This window comes from Xenopus tropicalis, chromosome 4, assembly GCF_000004195.4.
Source record: "Xenopus tropicalis strain Nigerian chromosome 4, UCB_Xtro_10.0, whole genome shotgun sequence".
In the NCBI taxonomy this organism is placed as follows: domain Eukaryota; kingdom Metazoa; phylum Chordata; class Amphibia; order Anura; family Pipidae; genus Xenopus; species Xenopus tropicalis.
In genome coordinates, this window is record NC_030680.2 from 84,247,506 (window position 1) to 84,266,784 (window position 19,279).

At 39.2% G+C, this 19,279-nt stretch overlaps 1 protein-coding gene across 3 annotated transcripts in view; it reads right to left on the bottom strand.

Moving 5' to 3' along the window:
* Positions 1-413: 413 nt before the first annotated feature.
* Positions 414-19,279, bottom strand: part of lepr (leptin receptor) — a 46,332-nt gene continuing 27,466 nt past the window's right edge. The window contains exons 15-19 of one of the 3 annotated variants that reach the window (XM_031900133.1): positions 15,236-15,418; positions 14,159-14,254; positions 6,157-6,262; positions 2,802-2,877; positions 414-2,229 (exon numbers count right to left, since the gene is read on the bottom strand). In XM_031900133.1, coding sequence (XP_031755993.1) covers positions 1,417-2,229; positions 2,802-2,877; positions 6,157-6,262; positions 14,159-14,254; positions 15,236-15,418 — 1,274 coding nt within the window. In that variant the 3' untranslated portion in view covers positions 414-1,416. 3 annotated transcript variants of the gene reach the window in all.

The following is a 19,279-nucleotide window of genomic DNA, read 5'->3' on the forward strand; positions in this document are numbered from 1 at the left end:
ACATATTTGAAGCATTAAAAGCATAAAATGTGGCGATAATTACTGTAAAACTCTACACCTCCCAGGAGTAGGGGTTACTAAACAAAATTGCAGCTGGTGATTATCTGTGGTGACAAGATGGAGTTTGCAGTCTGATTTTTTCTGGAATCTGAAGAAGAGAATCAAGTATGTGATTGCCCTACAGTGATGAATCCTCCAGTTTTCAGGGAAATGGTAATTTTCAGAACGATAGTTTTCAGGAAGTAATGGTTACGTGCGTAATATTGGGTGCTACAAAATAACACATAAATATATTGCATGGTTTAAAATATCGCTTAAAAATATGTCATCGCAACATAAATAACAACAATAACATCGCTTCTTAATTCAGACAAGTGTCTTTTTTTGTGAATCGATCATTAATTCTCCAAATATAAGAAGTAAAAATATTTTTAATGCATGTTAAAAATAACACTCGTTTTTTCTGCCTTTAGTGAATCAGCCCCAATGTCTGTTGTACTTTAGTAAACTGATGCCTATCCCACTTGTCACAATACAAGGTTAATGCTGTGCTTTAGAGTGTTCACTCTCATGAGTCTGAATATAGTTTTGGATCACTTAGACCACACTGGATAATATTAAACATAACCCAGATACACACAAAGGTAAGGGTAGGTAGATAGTCAGATAGATAAGATGGATTTTACAATAAGTTTCCAATTGCCAAGAAGCCCCACTGTAATATTTCACGTATAGGGACATATTTATTAGAGAGTGAAATTAGAGCATGCTAGTCTGCCAGAATTAGATTCCAATGCTCTCTATTAATAGAGACACATTGTGCAAAAAACAAGGATGCGCTAGTACATTATACTCCTCTAAATATAGAAGGACCATGGTTTAAAAAGTTGTGTTTTGGGCTAGTTTATTGAATACTTCTCCAAAAACACTACTCTTGCACATCTGTTCCACTTCCTGCTGCCTCCTTTCCCAGGCTGTGCAGGGGAGCCTGTGGCATTCAGCACACTGAATTGTAGAATAGGGACCAATCAGCAGCTAGGTCAATACTCTTTCTCATAATAAACACTAATTGAATTCAACATCTGCAGGTATTCCTAAACAGAACACAGTGCTGGAGCACCAGACTGAGAATATATGTCAAGATGAATCTCTGTAAGGCAAGTTGTGAAACTCTACATAAATTAGATCTAAAAATAACTATTCTGCTTGTGACCACAGCATGCAAACAGATACAGGAATGAAACCTCTTCTGAGGTGTTGTTTCTCAATAAGAAATATCCTTTTTCAAGGGTTTTAATGACCAACATTTTTTACTGGTGGCTTTCCAGTCATGTGCTGTACAGTTTTGGGAAAGATTTAAAATAGCAGTTTCTTTTGCATGCATAAAGTATTTCTGGTAACAATATTTCATGTGCATTAATTAAGTGTTTCCGATTCCATTTCCCCAGGTAGTTTAATAGAATGCGTCTGAAACTGTGGCATGTAACACAAGAAGGCCTTCTTAAATGAATTTTTGATATCATAGTTATCTATAAATTCTGATGCTTTGTCTTTTTTGAAATCAATCTCTTTATATGAGATATTTTCTTGGAAGGGAAATGTCCCTAAAGGTTTCTCTGAATAACAGTCTTGTTGTCCACATTGCTGGATTGAACCAAATTCCAGGTAGTACAAGTTTCTTTCCAGGCCATCAGCTTCCAAGAAGCTATCTTCATGATCCAATGGCTCAGAGAACCCTTCGGAAGACACAGTAGAATTGCAAGACATTTTGTCTGGCTGTTTTGTGTGAAGTCCAGCTAGGAAGACCAATGTCTGCTTATCAACATCATGGTTCCCAATCACCATAGAACTATTTCCTAAAAGGCAACCATCAAAAGAGCTAAGGCTGGTTTTCCGTTCACTGCTATATTTTCTGCACTGCTGGGTATTATTCATTATTGTTGCATATTCAATACTGGATTGGCAGATGCTGCTGTATACCATTTCCTGGTGGTCAGTTTCAAATGCACAACCGCTGCTAAAATTACTTGACTCACAAGCAGAGTCATGGTCAGGTTCTTCGGATACGGTAAATAAACTGGTAACTGCTGGAATATTATCAATAATTTCATGTGGTACTTGCTTGTCAATACTCAGGTCTTCAAAAACTGCTTCAGGCTCAAAGAGGAATGGAGAACCATTTGCCGGGTGTTTGTGATGTTTCATGAAAAGGTTTTCTAATGTATCTGGCTGGACAAAAAGTAATTACTTATTCTTAATTAAAATTTTAGTACATAAAAGTAATTTTAGGAGAGGAGAGGAAAGAAGAGGAGGGCAGAATTAAACTAGCATGCTTAAGATACATCTTTAAATATTTTGCAAAGAAAATATTTATACAAGTCCCAGTAATGTATTTGGATGGTATTCAGATGTGTATACTGGAAAGGATATAAAGCCTGCACGTTCTGTCCACTTGCCATTTGACTTAATGTAAGTTTGTCATGTAGATGTATATTTGAGATCCTTATATAGGCTATATAGTTTAAGACAATGTGTATTATCCTGTTATGCATTAAGCAGATATATTTCCATAAGACTTGTATTTATCAGTTTGTTTTCTATTCTATAATCTTGCAGGGCATATACAGTTATATTTTACTTTTTCAACTCACAATGAAATGTATCTGTATTATGCATCAAACATAAGCACTTCTATAAGGATACCAGGGTGGCCTGATTAATGTATGTCTGACAGCAGCTGGGTTGGGAGTTTACTACTCTATAACAGGCAAACATACACTATATTATAAGTGGAAACCAACCTTTTCAAAATTGACACCCTGAGCCCAAGAGCAGTGCTTTGGATTTGGCACATCTTTCCAAAATAATTTTTTCATCCTGCAAAAAGCATAAACATATTTTATGGAACCACACTATACCAGGAATTGCAGTTTGTCCTAATGCCATGCATTTCTATGTACTATATTTTACAAAAAAAAAACAAGCCTTTCAGGTCATTCGGGTACTTATACTTCTCTAACACTCCTGGCCATGTATAACAAATGTATCTAAGTTCCGAAACAGTTACTGTCAGAGATTTCTGTCAATACTGGAAAAGGTTCCTAATATTTTTATTATGTATTTAAGGTTACTTAAAAATATTTATGATCCTGCACAAAGACTGCAGTCATTCAACATGAGAACAAGCACAATCTATAGGTGATACATACCTTCAGAGTTTATGATTGACGCATTTTCTGTATATGTTTGTATGAACATGAGTGTGTACACATCATTTATAAACTAACATTGCTACCTTTAGAGCTAATTTAGCTTGCATAATTAGGCTTTGAAGGGTAGGTATGGTAACCTATATTAATTAACTTCTGATCCACAGCTGCTCTCTTTCTCATCATCGTCGGAGGCATTTAAGCATGCTGGTATTTAGCTGCCTGAAACCTAATGTAAGCCACTGGAGCTGCCTCTGAACAGTCAGAACTAATAAGATAGTGCCAAAGGATGGAGTGAATGATGAAAGGGCTAGTGACTGTCAGTCCCAGTTTGCACCATGGGTGGCTGAGGTTCTTCCTTATGTGAGAATGTACTGAAGAATCTAAGCCCCCTTCCCCATTACTAACATCACTTTAAGGAAAATTTCAGACTACAACAGCCTATACCAGTTTTCAGGTAATCACTAAATTCTTTCTAGAATTTTTTTGTAATGTTCAACACATGGTAATGCAAACACTGTTCTGTCATTAGCATGCATGTGGGGCTATATTTTCTACAAGCATATTTTTGTGAATATTAATGTAAACTGTTACTTTGATGTCAAGTAATGGGAGAAAAGCTATGGCACAGTTAGCACTTTAAATTAGGAGCACCAAACCCAGTTAAATATTTCCTTCAAGTACAACATGTTGGAATAAAATCCAAATTGTCCGGATAAGTTCAGAGAAATTACATTAAGTTAATGACAACAGAGAAGATAAAATATGGCACCTGTCTGCTTCGGTCATTGCTCAACATTGTTTTGCACACAGTTCCACTATTACACCACACTGTGCTGTAAGACTCTGCTTACTGATCTTCCTACTATCCTCATGTCTGCGCTCTGATGCCAGAATAACTAGGTTGCATACAGAAGAAAAACTTATGGGTGCATTCCTTTTTATTGTGACATAAGAACTAAATGGAATTGTTGGAAACAGGTAATACATGTTAAAAAGCATCAGATGACATGTTTTGTATTAAAGAGAATAGACTCTCTGTTATGCTACCTACTGCTGTCCTGTACTTAGCATTAGTGACTGGAGATTGAGGTGACATTGGTAACTTTTGGGGTTGGATATCAGTTTTGTTTACAAATGTTAAAAGGTACTTATAAAACTGTCATGTAGATGTAAGGCTAATGTCAGATGAGGCGTAGGGCTAATATTTTCGGCAAGCGGAAAAGCGATTGCCGAAAATACCGCCCTACACCTCCTACATGTGCCTTCACCCGAATGAATGAGATACGCTCGGGTGCAGGCACATGTAGCCGATATACACATAAAAACGCGAGACTTTGCATTATCTCACGTTTTTATGCGTATATCAGCTACATGTGCCTGCACCCGAGCGTATCTCATTCATTCGGGTGAAGGCACATGTAGGAGGCGTAGGGCGGAATTTTCAGCAAGGGCTTTTCCGCTTGCCGAAAATATCCACCCTACGCCTCATATGGCATTAGCCTAAGACAGAAGATGTTCACATACCAGGGTGCTTACTTTAAACATGGGGATAAATGAATACGGCTAAGTGTGATTGCAATAATTCCCAACTATCTCAGGGTAAATGACTCTGTGGCCCTGGTATTTAGAGGGTAATGAAATCAGGGGAGATTTCAGGAGTGTCAGGATCTGTGAGGAATCAAACTTTGGACTTTGAACTGCGTCTACATTAACCTACTGAGCCACCAGCCCGGGGTAGCTATGAGCTTCTTCTTCCATGTTGGCGCATTGCGCATGTGCAGTAGAGTGAAAACCCGAACTTAAACAAGAAAGTCGGCTTTTCACTCTAATGCGCATGCGCCGGCCCACGGATTTCACCGCAGAAGAAACACGGAAGAAGGAAGCGCTCGCTACAGGTACCCCGGGGCTGGTGCAGTTTTCTCCTAACAGGGGTACAAGGTAAGCGCTTAAAGTCACTTGGGGGTGCCAAACATTTTGGCACCCCCAAGTGACTTAGCCTTTCCTTCTCCTTTAAGTTTAATATTTACAATTAGCCATATTTTTTTCAGTTTTCATTTTCAAATTATTAAAAGTTTTTACAATGCTAATAATATTGAATTGAATCAACAGTGCCACCTACTGGTTAGTTCTGCTGACCAGCTTGACAGGCAGGAGAAAATTTCATAAGAAAGTCATCTGATATTGCTTTGCTTAGAAAAGAGCAGTGAACAGTCATCATATGTTTATATTGCAAAAGTGCTTAAATTGGTACTCTGAGCAATTTTACAGTAATTTGTTTTGCATATTTACATTTCTTTTAATGGACACATATAATGTTGCCACTGTTCCTGCCATTACCTCCGGGCAGGAGGGATGGACAGTGATGTCACTAGGTGGGGCAGTGACATTGTGGGTGTTTACATCACGGGGTGGGACTATGATGTGGTGATTGGCTATTGGACGATTGATGCATCAGTCTAGGAGAGTACTCCTAGATACTCCTAGTTTGGAAAACAGGGGAGGCAATGTTGACCTGAACAGCCCTTTAAAAACCGGGCTGTTCCATGTTAAAACCTGACAGGTGGCAACCCTAGCCTCATCTCCTCACATTATATTTATAATGTTCTTAAAATTTTCATTATATCAGAGCACCAGAGAGATCCTTTCCGCTGTGTATAGGCTAAAATGAAGGCTGTGCATGTCCTCAGAACTCTAAGTGCCCTTGGAGGTAGCTAATTGTGGTTCTGTGGCAGATAGAGGGCCACCTAGTTACACCAGTACAGGCGTTGGCTTTCTAGCTTGAATTAAATTACAGTTTGCTTGCTCTAAGGAAGGAAGTAGTTGCTGACAGCTGGAGGGCCAGAGAGATAGACATGGTGGAGGGAGCACAGAGCACAATATGTAGTACATACCTAGTAGAACTAACAACACAACAGAGAACTATGTATAAAATGTAGTAAAATACCTTTGGTGAGATATTAGTATTGTTCCCATAAGCAAGAAGACTGAAAAACTAATAACTGGCAGTATAACATACAAGCCGGCATCCTTTGGTGCTTCAGTCAATTCCACTGTAGAGAAAAAGGAGTATTAAATCAGGTTATGCTGAACTACAGCTCTTTGCACACCCTGACAGGCAATGGAAATTCTAATTAAGCAACAGCTAGGTTAAAGAATTAATAAATAATGATGAGCGAATCTGTCCCGTTTCGCTTCGCCGAAAAATTTGCAAATCTTTCAAAAGATTCGCGTAACGGCGAAAATGTTGCACGTCAAAAAAAATTGTCGCCCACGGCTATTTTTTTGTCGCTAGACTATTCTCTTGTCACCCGTGGCTATTTTTTTGTCGCGTGGTCATTCTTTTGTCGCCCGCGGCTATTCTTTTGTCGTGGGCGACAACTTTTGGATGCTCTGCGAATTTTTCCGTGGCAAATTTTTTCATCCATTTCGCAAAACGCGGAAATTCGCCACGAATCCATGCCTGCCGAAACATTTCTCTCATCACTATTAATAAACGTGGTTTATTGAAATAAAACCATTAGATAAAAAAGAAGGGACAGACTGATAACTCAGTGCCCTTGTAGCTTTTTTGTTTTTCCCGGAACAGTGAAAGGAAGTGGATGACACGTTGCCAACCCCCTGCAGACACAGCATGTGTAAAATATGGCATGTACAGGCAAGCGGAATCATCAGTATATTTTTCTCTCTGTCTTCTGTTCTCTTTTAGAAATGCTATTATTAAGTATTTTGTCACTAGGCAGCAAAATCATTACTTTATTTCAGAAAAAACAGCAAGTAGACTAATGTAGTCATTTGAGTGCTCAAGTCAATTAGAAGACTGAAGATTAATAGGAATTATGTAAGATATCAGCAAAGAATAAAACTGTAAGTTTGTTAGTGTAGTAAACCCATGAATCAGTGTTACGTATTGCTGAGATGCTGTTTGTTTTCCTACATGATTAACATATTATATTGCATCTGTTAAACACTCTCCCATACTTTACCACAGCTTTACACACTATTACTATGTCCTCTGTTACTAAGTTAACTTTTACCAATATCCTATTCTTCAAAACTTTTAGTCTTCCATTAAGCTAAAAGGATAAATTGAAAAAAACTAATTTTGTAGGCAGTTATAATTAATATATGGTGCTGGTTTCACTTTGGGCTAAAAATTAATCTTATCTGTAAAAATTGCCCCTTTATTGGAGCTCCCTATAGATCCTATCAGTTCTCTGTCTGTGTTTCAAATGAACGGTGGGCGTGTCCTAACAATCCCTGCAAGAAGCACAGTAGGAAGGGGAGAGCCAATCACAGCCTTGCACTCACACAAGCAAAGACAGGCTTCAGTTCCCTATCAGGTCAGCCTAACTGCTGATTGGTTCATATCCTACAGTGCAGGGTCACCGGCTCCCCTGCACATCCAGAGAATTCATCCAGCAGGAAGTGGAACAGATGGGCGGGACTAGTGGGTTTTTGGTAGAATTTCTCAATAAATCAGTCCAAAACTTTTTTAAGCACAATCCTTCTATATATAGAGGAGTATAATTCACTGGTACATTCTTAATTTTTATATGATATGTCTCCTTTAAAGTATTTGCAGCCTTTTGCCTCTTTCCAGCTTACGAATAAGGGTCACTGAAGCTGGCAGCCAAAAAACGATTGCTTTATGTGGCTACAATGTTATTATTACTTTGTAGTAGTGTTCAGGCACCCTCCTATTCCTCTTATAGTCTCACAGTTAAAATACAGCCTGGTTAAACCAGACCCTAGCAACCAAATACCTGCTAAAATTCCAAAAACAACATAATTTAAAAAACACATGTAGGGGAGCTGTGTATACTTGTCTCCCCTCTGTGCTGTTACTGTGTAAGGAGGAGGAGCCCCCACCCCCTGTGTGAGCTGACAGGAAGGAAGGAGAGAAGAGGGTGCTGCTGGGAACGAGGAAGCAGATAGACAAGCAAGGTGTTGGTAGCTCACACAGTGCTCTGTATAATAAAGTAATTGGGAACCCCCCAGTGGCAGAAAGCGCGCTCTCTTAGGGTGCGGAAGGAAAGGGGGTCCTGTACAGGGCTCTGAAGAACAAAGCGTGCTCTTCTCAGGGCACGGAAAGCCAAAGGGAGTTCTAAGACTCTGAAGCACTTGCCACATAAGTGGGGGATTCCCCTCAGCAGTTCAGAAAGTACCACCTATGTACTGCTGTCCCATTGCTCTAGTAGGGGGAGAATCCAAGTTAATCAGTCACAAGGACATGGTTCAAAGCCAGAAAACTGATCCTGTGATAGGGCCCCTGTGGAGAGCGGTTAACAGCAGAAATCCTGCTTTGCTCAAGAAGAGTTTGCCAGGAGGGTATGAATTTTTCCAACGTGACTGGGGGAGGTTCTGTGTGGAACAAGGACTGTTATACCGGTTGATACCATATCATAATCACCCTGGGAGGCGGCAATTAGTGTTGCCCCTTAAATTCAGGAACATGGTGTTAAGGAGTCTGCATGATCACCATGGACATCTTGGAATGGAGAAGACTTACGGGCTGGTCCAAGACCGCTTTTTCTGGCCAAAAATGAGAGATGCAGTTACAAGTTACTGCAGGAAGTGCCTAAGGTGTCTGCAAAGGAAGACACTTCCGGTCCTCGCTGCCCCCATGGGTCACCTTAAAAGTTCAGAGCCCATGGACTTGGTGTGCATGGACTTTCTTTGTATTGAGAATGATTCGAGGGGCATCGGTAATGTTCTGGTAGTCACCGATCACTATACCAGGTACACCCAAGCTTTCCCCACCAAGGACCAAAAAGCCTCCACAGTCGCTAAAGTACTATGGGAGAAGTTTTTCATTCACTACGGGTTGCCAAGTAGATTACATTCTGATCAAGGCAGAGACTTTGAGAGCCGTCTTATTAAAGAGCTTTTGCAACTGTTACATATTGAAAAGAGCCGAACTACTCCCTATCACCCCCAGGGAGATGCCCTTCCTGAGAGATTTAACCGGACATTGTTGGACATGCTAGGTACCCTGCCAGTGGAGGATAAAAAGAGCTGGAGCAAGCATGTGGAGGCTATGGTGCATGCTTATAACAGTACTCGGCATGATAGCACTGGTTTCTCTCCATACTTCTTGATGTTTGGGAGGGAGCCAAGGTTGCCCCTTGATGTCCAGCTGGGTGTATCTACAGATGGAGTGAGTCATCGGGACCACTTTCAGTACGTTTCCCGATTGAGGGAAGGCTTGACTACTGCCTATCGTTTGGCTGAAGAGAATGTTAGCAAGTTGAATGCCAATAACAAAAGGAGGTATGATCATAAAGTCAAGTACAGAGAGTTACTTCCAGGTGACAAAGTGTTACTAAGGAATTTAGGAGTGCCTGGGAAGCATAAGCTGGCTGACCGTTGGAGAAATGAACTATTCGATGTGGTGAGCAAGCTGCCTGGGATTCCGGTGTACAAGATAAAGGGACCAGAGGGTCGAGTAAAAGCCTGGCATAGAAATCACTTACTCCCTGTATCTCAAGCAAGTGATGTTTCTACGGGTATTGACATTGAGGAAGGTCAAATGGAGGGTACTTCTGACTTCCCCAACGCCACGGAAATCCCACCTACGGTTCAACAGACCCCAATGGATGCTCAAATGCCTGAACCTGATGAGGGTGGCAATGATGTAACTCAGAGTGACTCTCTTCCTTCTGAGGACTGGCCTATTCCTGTCAGGGATAATTTGAATCCTGCATCCCCGGAGTTTGTACCAAGGTCTGAGACAAACCAGAGGTTGTTGCTGAGTGATGGAAACCCTTCTAATGAGGATTCAGCTAGAGGACTCCCCCCGAGAGAGGTGAGACGGGGTGCACGAGTTCGGCAGCCCCCACCTGTACTGACTTATGATACACTGGGAAATCCTTCTTATGTACCACATGCTGGACTTTACCATGCCTGGGTAGGGGCGGTGTCCAATCTGGTAAATATGCTGCCGGTGTTTGCACCACCAGGACTATACTATTATTGATTCAGTTTATGAAATGTGCCTTGGTAAGTATAAGGTTGAGTATGTTGCATGCAGTTCCTTTTCAGCTAGTGGTTATGTAAGTAGGCACTGTGAGCTAAAGCAGGCCAGAAGATTTTGTATGCTTCATGTTATTGCATTACTTGGTTATGTTTTTTTATTGTTTGTCAGCCAGGAGGTGACAGTTTTTAAGCAGGGGGAGAATGTAGGGGAGCTGTGTATACTTGTCTCCCCTCTGTGCTGTTACTGTGTAAGGAGGAGGAGCCCCCACCCCCTGTGTGAGCTGACAGGAAGGAAGGAGAGAAGAGGGTGCTGCTGGGAACGAGGAAGCAGATAGACAAGCAAGGTGTTGGTAGCTCACACAGTGCTCTGTATAATAAAGTAATTGGGAACCCCCCAGTGGCAGAAAGCGCGCTCTCTTAGGGTGCGGAAGGAAAGGGGGTCCTGTACAGGGCTCTGAAGAACAAAGCGTGCTCTTCTCAGGGCACGGAAAGCCAAAGGGAGTTCTAAGACTCTGAAGCACTTGCCACATAAGTGGGGGATTCCCCTCAGCAGTTCAGAAAGTACCACCTACTGTATGTTATGTGAGTGAGGTTGCCCCTGGCTGGCAGGCTGTATCTATCTCTGCTAATTTAAAGGTATAGCGTCCTGCCAATAAATCCATCAACCTTTCCTGTGTTTGTGTGTTGTGGATCAGAGAAGTTTCCCAGGGAGGGGTACCGCAGTCCAACCTGTCCCGGCCCTGGGTGGAGGTACGCCAGTTATCAGTGTACCTGCCCTTCCATATAGCGGAGGCTCAGGGCTCCTGTAGCGCCACACGCAGGTGAATGCGTGCTAGATCTCATGCAGTAGTAAAAGAGGGCTACACACATAAAAGAACAAATCAAATTGTTACTGTCTACTAAAATATAATTTAAAGGTGAACTATCCATTAAAGACAATACCATATCAGGAATCCTGATTGCTGTTAATTACAGCAGTCAAAATTTATATTAGCCACGGTCATCTGCCACTGAAATTTATGGGAAACAAACAGGCTACTCCAGACCCACTTTTATCAATGGTTAGTACGCAACAAAAATCGGAATGCCCCATGTGACATTGTTTAGAACTGCACTGATGCTGCTCTACCCTATTAAGTCCTTCTACATTTCACTCTTCAGTTAAAGTAGAGATGCTCCAGGATCTGCATATAGGTAAATGTACATGTATACAAACTATTATACAGAATGCTTGAGACCTAGGGTTTTCAGATAAGGAATATTTCTGTAATTTGGCTCTCAATACCTTAAAGGAGAAGGAAAGGCATTTTGGCATTTTACTGCCAATAGATTTGCCACATTAGTGCCACCTAGAACACTATGTATTCTGCAGAAAGCTTTACAATACCTGAGTAAACAGCCCTAGGAGTTCCCTCCATTTGTTTATGATAACAGTTGCCATTTTAACTCAGTCTTGGTAGGTTCCTGCTGCAGCTCTAGCCGTTGGTAGATCAGATCCTACATTCTGATGGAAGGGGGGGGTGAATTCTTATGAATTCTTATGGGAGGGTGAAACAGAAGAAGAGAGAGGAAGAGGGAGAGAAGAGAGAGCTGTGCAGACTCGTGCCCCAAAACTGAAGGAGCCCTAATGGAGAGGAAGTCTGATGCCGTAGAACATGTTTACATCAAAGAAAACAAGAAATCCTTTGTTTCTTTTAAAAGAGAACTCAGCATTTATGTGAGTGCTTATGGTTGTATTTACATAGACCTTTGTGATAATGATTGCTTAATTTTTACTTTTACTTCTCCTTTAACTTCCCTAAAATGTTAAAAAAAAGTTTGCTACTTATTTGCTATGTATTTATGCAGTTTAGTTACCATCAAGTACAGGGTACTGTTTTATTATTATAGAGAAAAAAACAGAATTTTGTGCTTGAAATGCAGAGTATGGGAGAAGGCTTCCCCTAATATGAAGCTTTCTGGATAACAGATCCCATACCAGGGGATAAAACTCTGATCCACTTCCACCTGCCCCAAAATTACAGTGCATTGATAGGCATGGCATAGGCCTATTAGTGCATGGACAGGGTAAATTTTGGTGTGAAAATGCATACCTTAGTGTTTCCGCACTAAACTCTGACTGATGCAGTGCCAGCCAAAGAACAATGATTTTTAGGAAAAAGAAACCAGATCTGCGTTTTTCCCCCAGAGTAGATACGGAAGTGAAGAAAATAGCTTGTGTGACATAGCCCTTAATATATTATAATAGTATATAAATATATAGTATGTAATTTTTGTTCCTTACTGGTTGCACACCTTTCAATATCATAAATTCGTTTGCACAGTAAAATATCCAAGTATTGAAGAGAGGACTAGCACACCAAATTAAAGTAAAAAAATAGCTAATAAATGTTTATTATAGCATGATGTTTTGGCCCCCATTGGGACCTTTATCAAGGCAACATGCCTCTAACCAACCATATATATATATATATATATATATAAGATACAGAGTGGAGAGCACACCAAAAATATTTTACACTACCTGGGTGCCAGAGCAGCAAAAATGGAATAGAGGTAGAAAATGTCAGGGAACCTGACGAAGGTTCCAGTAGGGAACTGAAACGTAGGACAATAAATCTCACCTTTTGCATTCCAATATGACTCTTTGTCCTTTAAAATTATTGTGAGAATCCTGTGAGTGCCGACACTTTCTACCTCTATATATATATATATATAGTATATAAGTTATATAATATATATATAATAGTATATGGTATGTATCTTCTAACCTGTGCATTAACAGATGTGAAATGAATAATAGCAAGACATGTATCAGAAGATGCCATCTTAGTCTGTATCCTAGCTTAGAGGAGCCGCTTAATGGGTGATAACTGATCATTAAGGGGAATATTGACATATAATAAGTTGGTATGTGAGGGAGGCAGAGGGGGTTCCCCATTATAAATTGCCACTATCATTGGTATAAATATATATTATAATAACATATTTGTGTATGCCAGGCCCAGCGATTGTGTGTGCTGTTTCAATATAGAGGTCATTCACTCACCACATTGCAATGTAAAAAGTGCAATTTCAGACCCAATTGGCATGTTTTCCCATCAATGCAGTGTTTTCCCCCATGATTCCTTTGTAACTGTTGTGGCAAGAGGGAGATGAGCCTGGCACAATTACAGCTGATGCATCAAAATTAATGTGGCTGCACTTTAATGAAAATTGGATGCAAAAACCTAAAAAATATCTATATCCAATTGGTGTAATTTTGAGTGCTGCATACAATTGCAGTCGTAAAAACACCCTTATATGTACTGCCAGAGATTCTTCCTGATGTCAAGCTTTCAAACCTTTTTTTTTCCCTACACCTATTCATCTGAGTGCTGTGGATTTTTTTGAGCCTCCCCATTTGGCTTTATTGATGGTCCTATAATTGCAAAATTTGCAAACACTAGTGATAAACTTTTCAATAGAAGCTCTATGCACTGCTTTGTACTTTGATGACTTTTAGCTCTTATTTAGTCTTGATAAACTGTTTTTAAGTTTTTTTTGTGCCAAACCTTTACACTGGGATTTTTTTAATATTCCATAAAAGGAAAGGATATCTGTTACTGTGCCCTTACATTCTTTTTAAACACATACATCTTATCCCATAAGTTGCGACCAGAGATTTTTCCATTCAGTCCACTGCATGTGACTCCATGACATCTTATTTATATACACATAAATGGCATGCCCATGAATTTGTCAGCTGCCAGAGTTAATCATCAAAGTGACACTTGTGATAACATGGCAGTGCACATTTATCTGAGGTGTATTAATTGAAATCTGTAGTCATGAAGTCAGAGACGCAAGCAGATGGGCTGAACTAAAAATACAAATGCTGCAACTTTTTTACTATTTATGTTGCACAACACATAACAAAGTACTAACCATATTTTCAAATAAACACAGAAGTTTGAAAGGCATATAAGTACCTGTAGAAAAGCCATTTACAACTTTGGAACGACCAACTCCTTCTGGAAATACTGGGTACAGACTAAAAACGTATTTCTCAATTGCAAAAAAATTGTCTGCAAAATAGACACATGTATATTAATGATGATAATAATAATAACAACAATGAATAGTACGCAAACCTACAGTTTCGTCACATTTCTACATACTCTGCTTTAGAGTATATATCTACACATGAGTGTACAATATTACTTGAAATTGTATTTAGATGTGAGCTATTTGCCAGAGAATTCTTGTGAATACTTGGTAGGTTATCAAGGTAATTTAGGTAATTTATACTAAGCAAACATCTGTCATAGTCTGTAAAAAACAAACAGCTTGTGGTGTCAGTATAGATCCAGTAGACTCATGCAGTGCCAGTATAGACTCAAAACCAAGGCAAAATATGTCTTTTAACAGTGGCAGTTGACAGTAACTAAACACACTGGTCTCCAAACATATATACAAGTGTTGTCATATAAAAGCCTTTAACTGTTAATCCTAGTGAAGCCTGGATGGTTGACAGCAGCCATGAATTCCACCAAAGTTGGCCACAAAGTCAGGCAAATTGTCACTGAAGTGTATGATCTTTAACCCTTCAAAATGATTAATCAAGCAGATCAACATCTGGTGTAACTGCACCAAAGCCATTTGGCCAAAATGGACAGGGCAAGTGTTGGGCCATATGTTGGTTTAGTACTTCTAAGGCTGTAGCCACAGTAAATTATTCAATCTGCTGTCTTAGTTTAAATTTGGTCGTCAACCTATATGGATAAAAGGCACAAATGTCTTGCTAAACATCTGTGTAGGAACAGGGAACAAAAATTAAAGCCAAGAAACAGTGTTACCTAAAGGAAATAGGCTTCATATGACGACTAATACATGAAAACATCAAGCTTTTGTGAAACTGGGATCTTTTCTGCAGGCAGTGGCCTTGCATTTTCCATAGTTCACATAGATATTAGAAATTAACGGATTAACTTGTTAGTCAATATATAGTTATTAAGGTATAATAAATGTAAGTGCTGACAGTTAATATGAATAAGTATACTGCTTACCTTCAATATAACACCTGCTCATGTTTCGAGGGATATTCATCCACTGTACCTTTTCTTCATTCCCAAGATTCTTCCATTCAACAATAAATTCCAATGGCATGTCACTTTTGGGCAACATAGTCCACACAGCCACTGCACAAGTGTTGTTCATATGGTAAACTCTGAAGGACTCCACAGATGTAACTTAAGAGAAAATAATTCATGTTTACTAAGCTACGACTTCTGGTTACAACATGCAAAAATAAAATAGTGAATAACAGAAATAAAGGTCAATAAGTGACAAAAAAAAACAGACAAGAAGGAAGAGACAACATGAAGACATGACATATTGTGGATTAATAAATGAAGGCAAGACGCTGTAAGCAAAGCTATGATGCTGGTCCATCAATAACTAGCATCCTTTGTCTTGCTCAGAGAAGAACACTGTAGTTCACTTGAAGTTGTTGGGTTTAGCACAAATGTCAATAACAGTTAATAATGTTAAATTCTTCTGTTGTTATACTCTATGAGCAACATTTATTCATTATACAGATATTTGATAGAAAGAGGGTAAGGAATATCCCTGTTTTTATAACAATAATGTGCCAGTGCATTATACTCTTTTAAATTTAGAAGGAATGTGCTTAAAAAAGGTTTGTTTCAGACTGATTTACTTTTCCACTTCCTGCTGCCTCCTTTCCCTGGGTGTGTAGGGGAGCCGGTGGTACCTGACAGGACAGGGACCGTTAGAACATGGCCACCACTCATTTGAAACATAGACAGGGACCATAGCAAATATATGGGGTGCTCCAATAAAAAGTGTTTTTTTTTTTTTGTTTTATTTTAAAATAATGGTAATGTTTGGCCCAGATTGAAACCAGCACCATATATTATTTATTATTGCCTACAAGATTAGGGATATTTTTAGTTATGCTATATCTCTTCTTTAAAGGGTTGTATTTATATTTAGTGCTGCAATGCAATGTATGGAGATTGCATTCCTCTAGAGAACACACTAAATTATAGTTGGCACAAAATAGGATTTACATGAATAGTATACTTGGAACCAATCTGTAAATATATCGAGAGCTTAAATGTGTCTTTCAAAAGCTTAAATGCGTCTTATTTGTTGATTATGTATGTCTCTCTATGTTCTCCCTATTAATGTGTGGGCTTCCTCCAAGTAATCCAGTTTTTCTGCTGACTTGATAGGGAACTGAAGCTTGAGTGACTGCAGGGTTGTGATTGGCTATCCCCCACCTACTGTGCTTCTGGCAGTGACCATGCCCCTTATTTGAAACATGGACAAGGACCATAGCAGATCTATGGGGAGCTCCAGTAAAAATGTGTTTGGTTTTGTATTGTTGTTTTGAATAATGCAAATTTTTAACCCAGAGTAAAAACAGCACCATATATTATTCATTATTACCTTCAAAATTAGGAGTACTTTCTTCTATGCTATGTCTCTTATAGGCTGAGGTCTGAGCGGTTGAGGCCTCCTCAGTAGATCTCTGCTCCAAAATGACTTTCCACTGGTAACAATAAGAGTTGCCGGTGTAAAAACCCTTTGCATCACTTTGCAAACCCTTGTATCACCTTACAAACTTTGCATGAACTAAGAATACTAAAGCAACTTGATGGCCTTTCCACTGGCGACTCCTATTGTTGCTGGTGGAAAGGCATTTCAGAGTGGTTAGTCGCCCGCTATAGCAGAGATCTATCATGGGTGACTGAACCGCTCCATTGGACATCAGCCTTAAAGGGTTGTATTCATATTCAGAGCTGTAATGCAATGTATGGAGATTGAGGTGGCACTAAAAATTTTTTACATGCATAGTATATTTGTAACCAATCTGTAAATATATCATGAGAAATATCAATATTCCAAAAGCTTAAATGTGTCTTATTTGTTGGGTGGGTATGTATATATAACATATATATGTATATATATATATATAGGTATGGGACCTATGGGACCTATGGGATCACCATACTTCAAGTCAACTAAAAATCACTTAAACATTTATTAAACTCAACAGAATTCTTTTACATTCAGTAAGGATTAATTACATCTTAGTTGGGATCAAGTACAAGGTATTGTTTTATTATTTCAAAGAAAAACAGAAATCATTTCTAAAAATCCTTTTAAAGGGATACTGTCATGATTTTTATGGTATACATTTTATTTCTAAATTACACTGTTTAAATAGCAAATAATTCACTCTAACATTTAATATTTTAATCTTGAACCAACAAATGTATTTTTTTTAGTTGTAATATTGGTGTGTAGGCAGCCATCTCAGTGCATTTTGCCTGAGTCTGAGCTTTCAGAAAGAGCCAGTGCTACACATTAAAACTGCTTTCATGTAACCTATTTTTTCTCCTATTCCCATGTAACTGGAGGAGTCCAAAGAAATACTTGGATTTCTTACTATTGAGTGCTATTCTAATGTCTACTGGTAGCTGCTACCTTGCTCCCTTCCCATTGTTCTGCTGATCGGCTGCTGGAAGGGGGGGTGATACCACTCCAAATTGCAGCTCAGCAATAAAGTGTGACTGAAGTTTATCAGAGCACAGGTCACGAGGCTGTGGCACCCTGGGAAATGAAGAATATGGCTAGCTCCATGTGAAATTTCATAATTTAATTTCAAAAAATCTGTTTGTGTTTTTGAAAAATGGAATTCTGCAGGATTCTGCTGGAGAAGCTCTATTAACTGATGCATTTGGAAAAAAAAAAACGTTTTCCTATGACAGTACTCCTTGATTTGCTTTTAATGGAGCCTATGGGAGATGGCCTTCCCATAATTCAGAACTTTCTGGATAATGGGTTTTCAGATAACTGATTCCATGCCTGTATATATATATATATCCAGATGACAATCCTGTGGTTATCGAAACACGTAGATATGGTTACTGAATAAAGGACTACTTTTGCAGATCTGATGCTGTGACTGTCTTCTATGTACTTGATATGATTTGCTGGTCAGCACCTGGCTGGTATTTATAGAGTGGTGAGTGCTGATATTTGGAAGTATTTATTCCAGTAGCATATTTGCATGATGACTATAGTAAACATATATTGGTAGAAAGGAAATAAAGTGACACAGCTATATAACAATGTTCATTGTGTTTGTCTAGGCATGGAAAGCAGTATGAACAGATTCCTGCAGCTCAGGCTAACAATGTCCTAAAGAAATGCCTTGTAGCCTCTTTGTTATTAACCACGGGGTATCAAAATGCTTATCTTCGAGCCATAACACCTCTGGCTGTGAATGGTACAATTTTTCCTAGAATGCATAACTAAGATGTTAAATGTGAAATGTGAAATGTGAATGTTATATTCACTTACTTACAGGGAACACATTGTAAAACGTTTTCTAAAATTGGAACACTGGTACATAAAGAAATACCTTCAGCTATGAACACTGTATTAATTAGTCATAAATATCACAATGTCTTCTAATATATAACATCTGTTTGTTAGCATTTCTAGACGTAACACATGACACAGCAAGCCAGTGCTGCTTGGGAGCCTCCAGGGTTTGGCCTTGCACCGAGTTCCATGACATTTATGTGGCCACAGAAGACTTCTAAGAACCTGATAAATTAGCATGGGGGAATTATGTGAAAGTATTTGGGGGGAGGGTTTTGATACATGGGATTGTACATATAGATGGTAATCTATGCTGCCACCAATATTTGTTTATTTACTTTGGAACATTCTAATTCACTGATATGCTACAGTCTGATCTTGCCTTGCAGATGTAGTGCAATGCAGTGAGGGACTACAAGTTGTTTCTAACCCCACCTAAAGACTCCTTAAGGCAGGGATCCCCAACTTTTTATACCTATGAGGCACAGTCAAACGGAAAAAGTGTTGGGGAGCAACACAAGCATGAAAACAGTTCCTAGGGCGGCAAATAAGAGCTATAATTGGCTATTTGGTAGCCTCTGTGTGGACTGACAGCCTATAGAAGGCTCTGTTTGGCTTTACAATTGGTTTTATGCCATCAACACTTGCCTCCAAGCCAGAAATTTAAAAATAAGCACCTGCTTTTAGGCCAC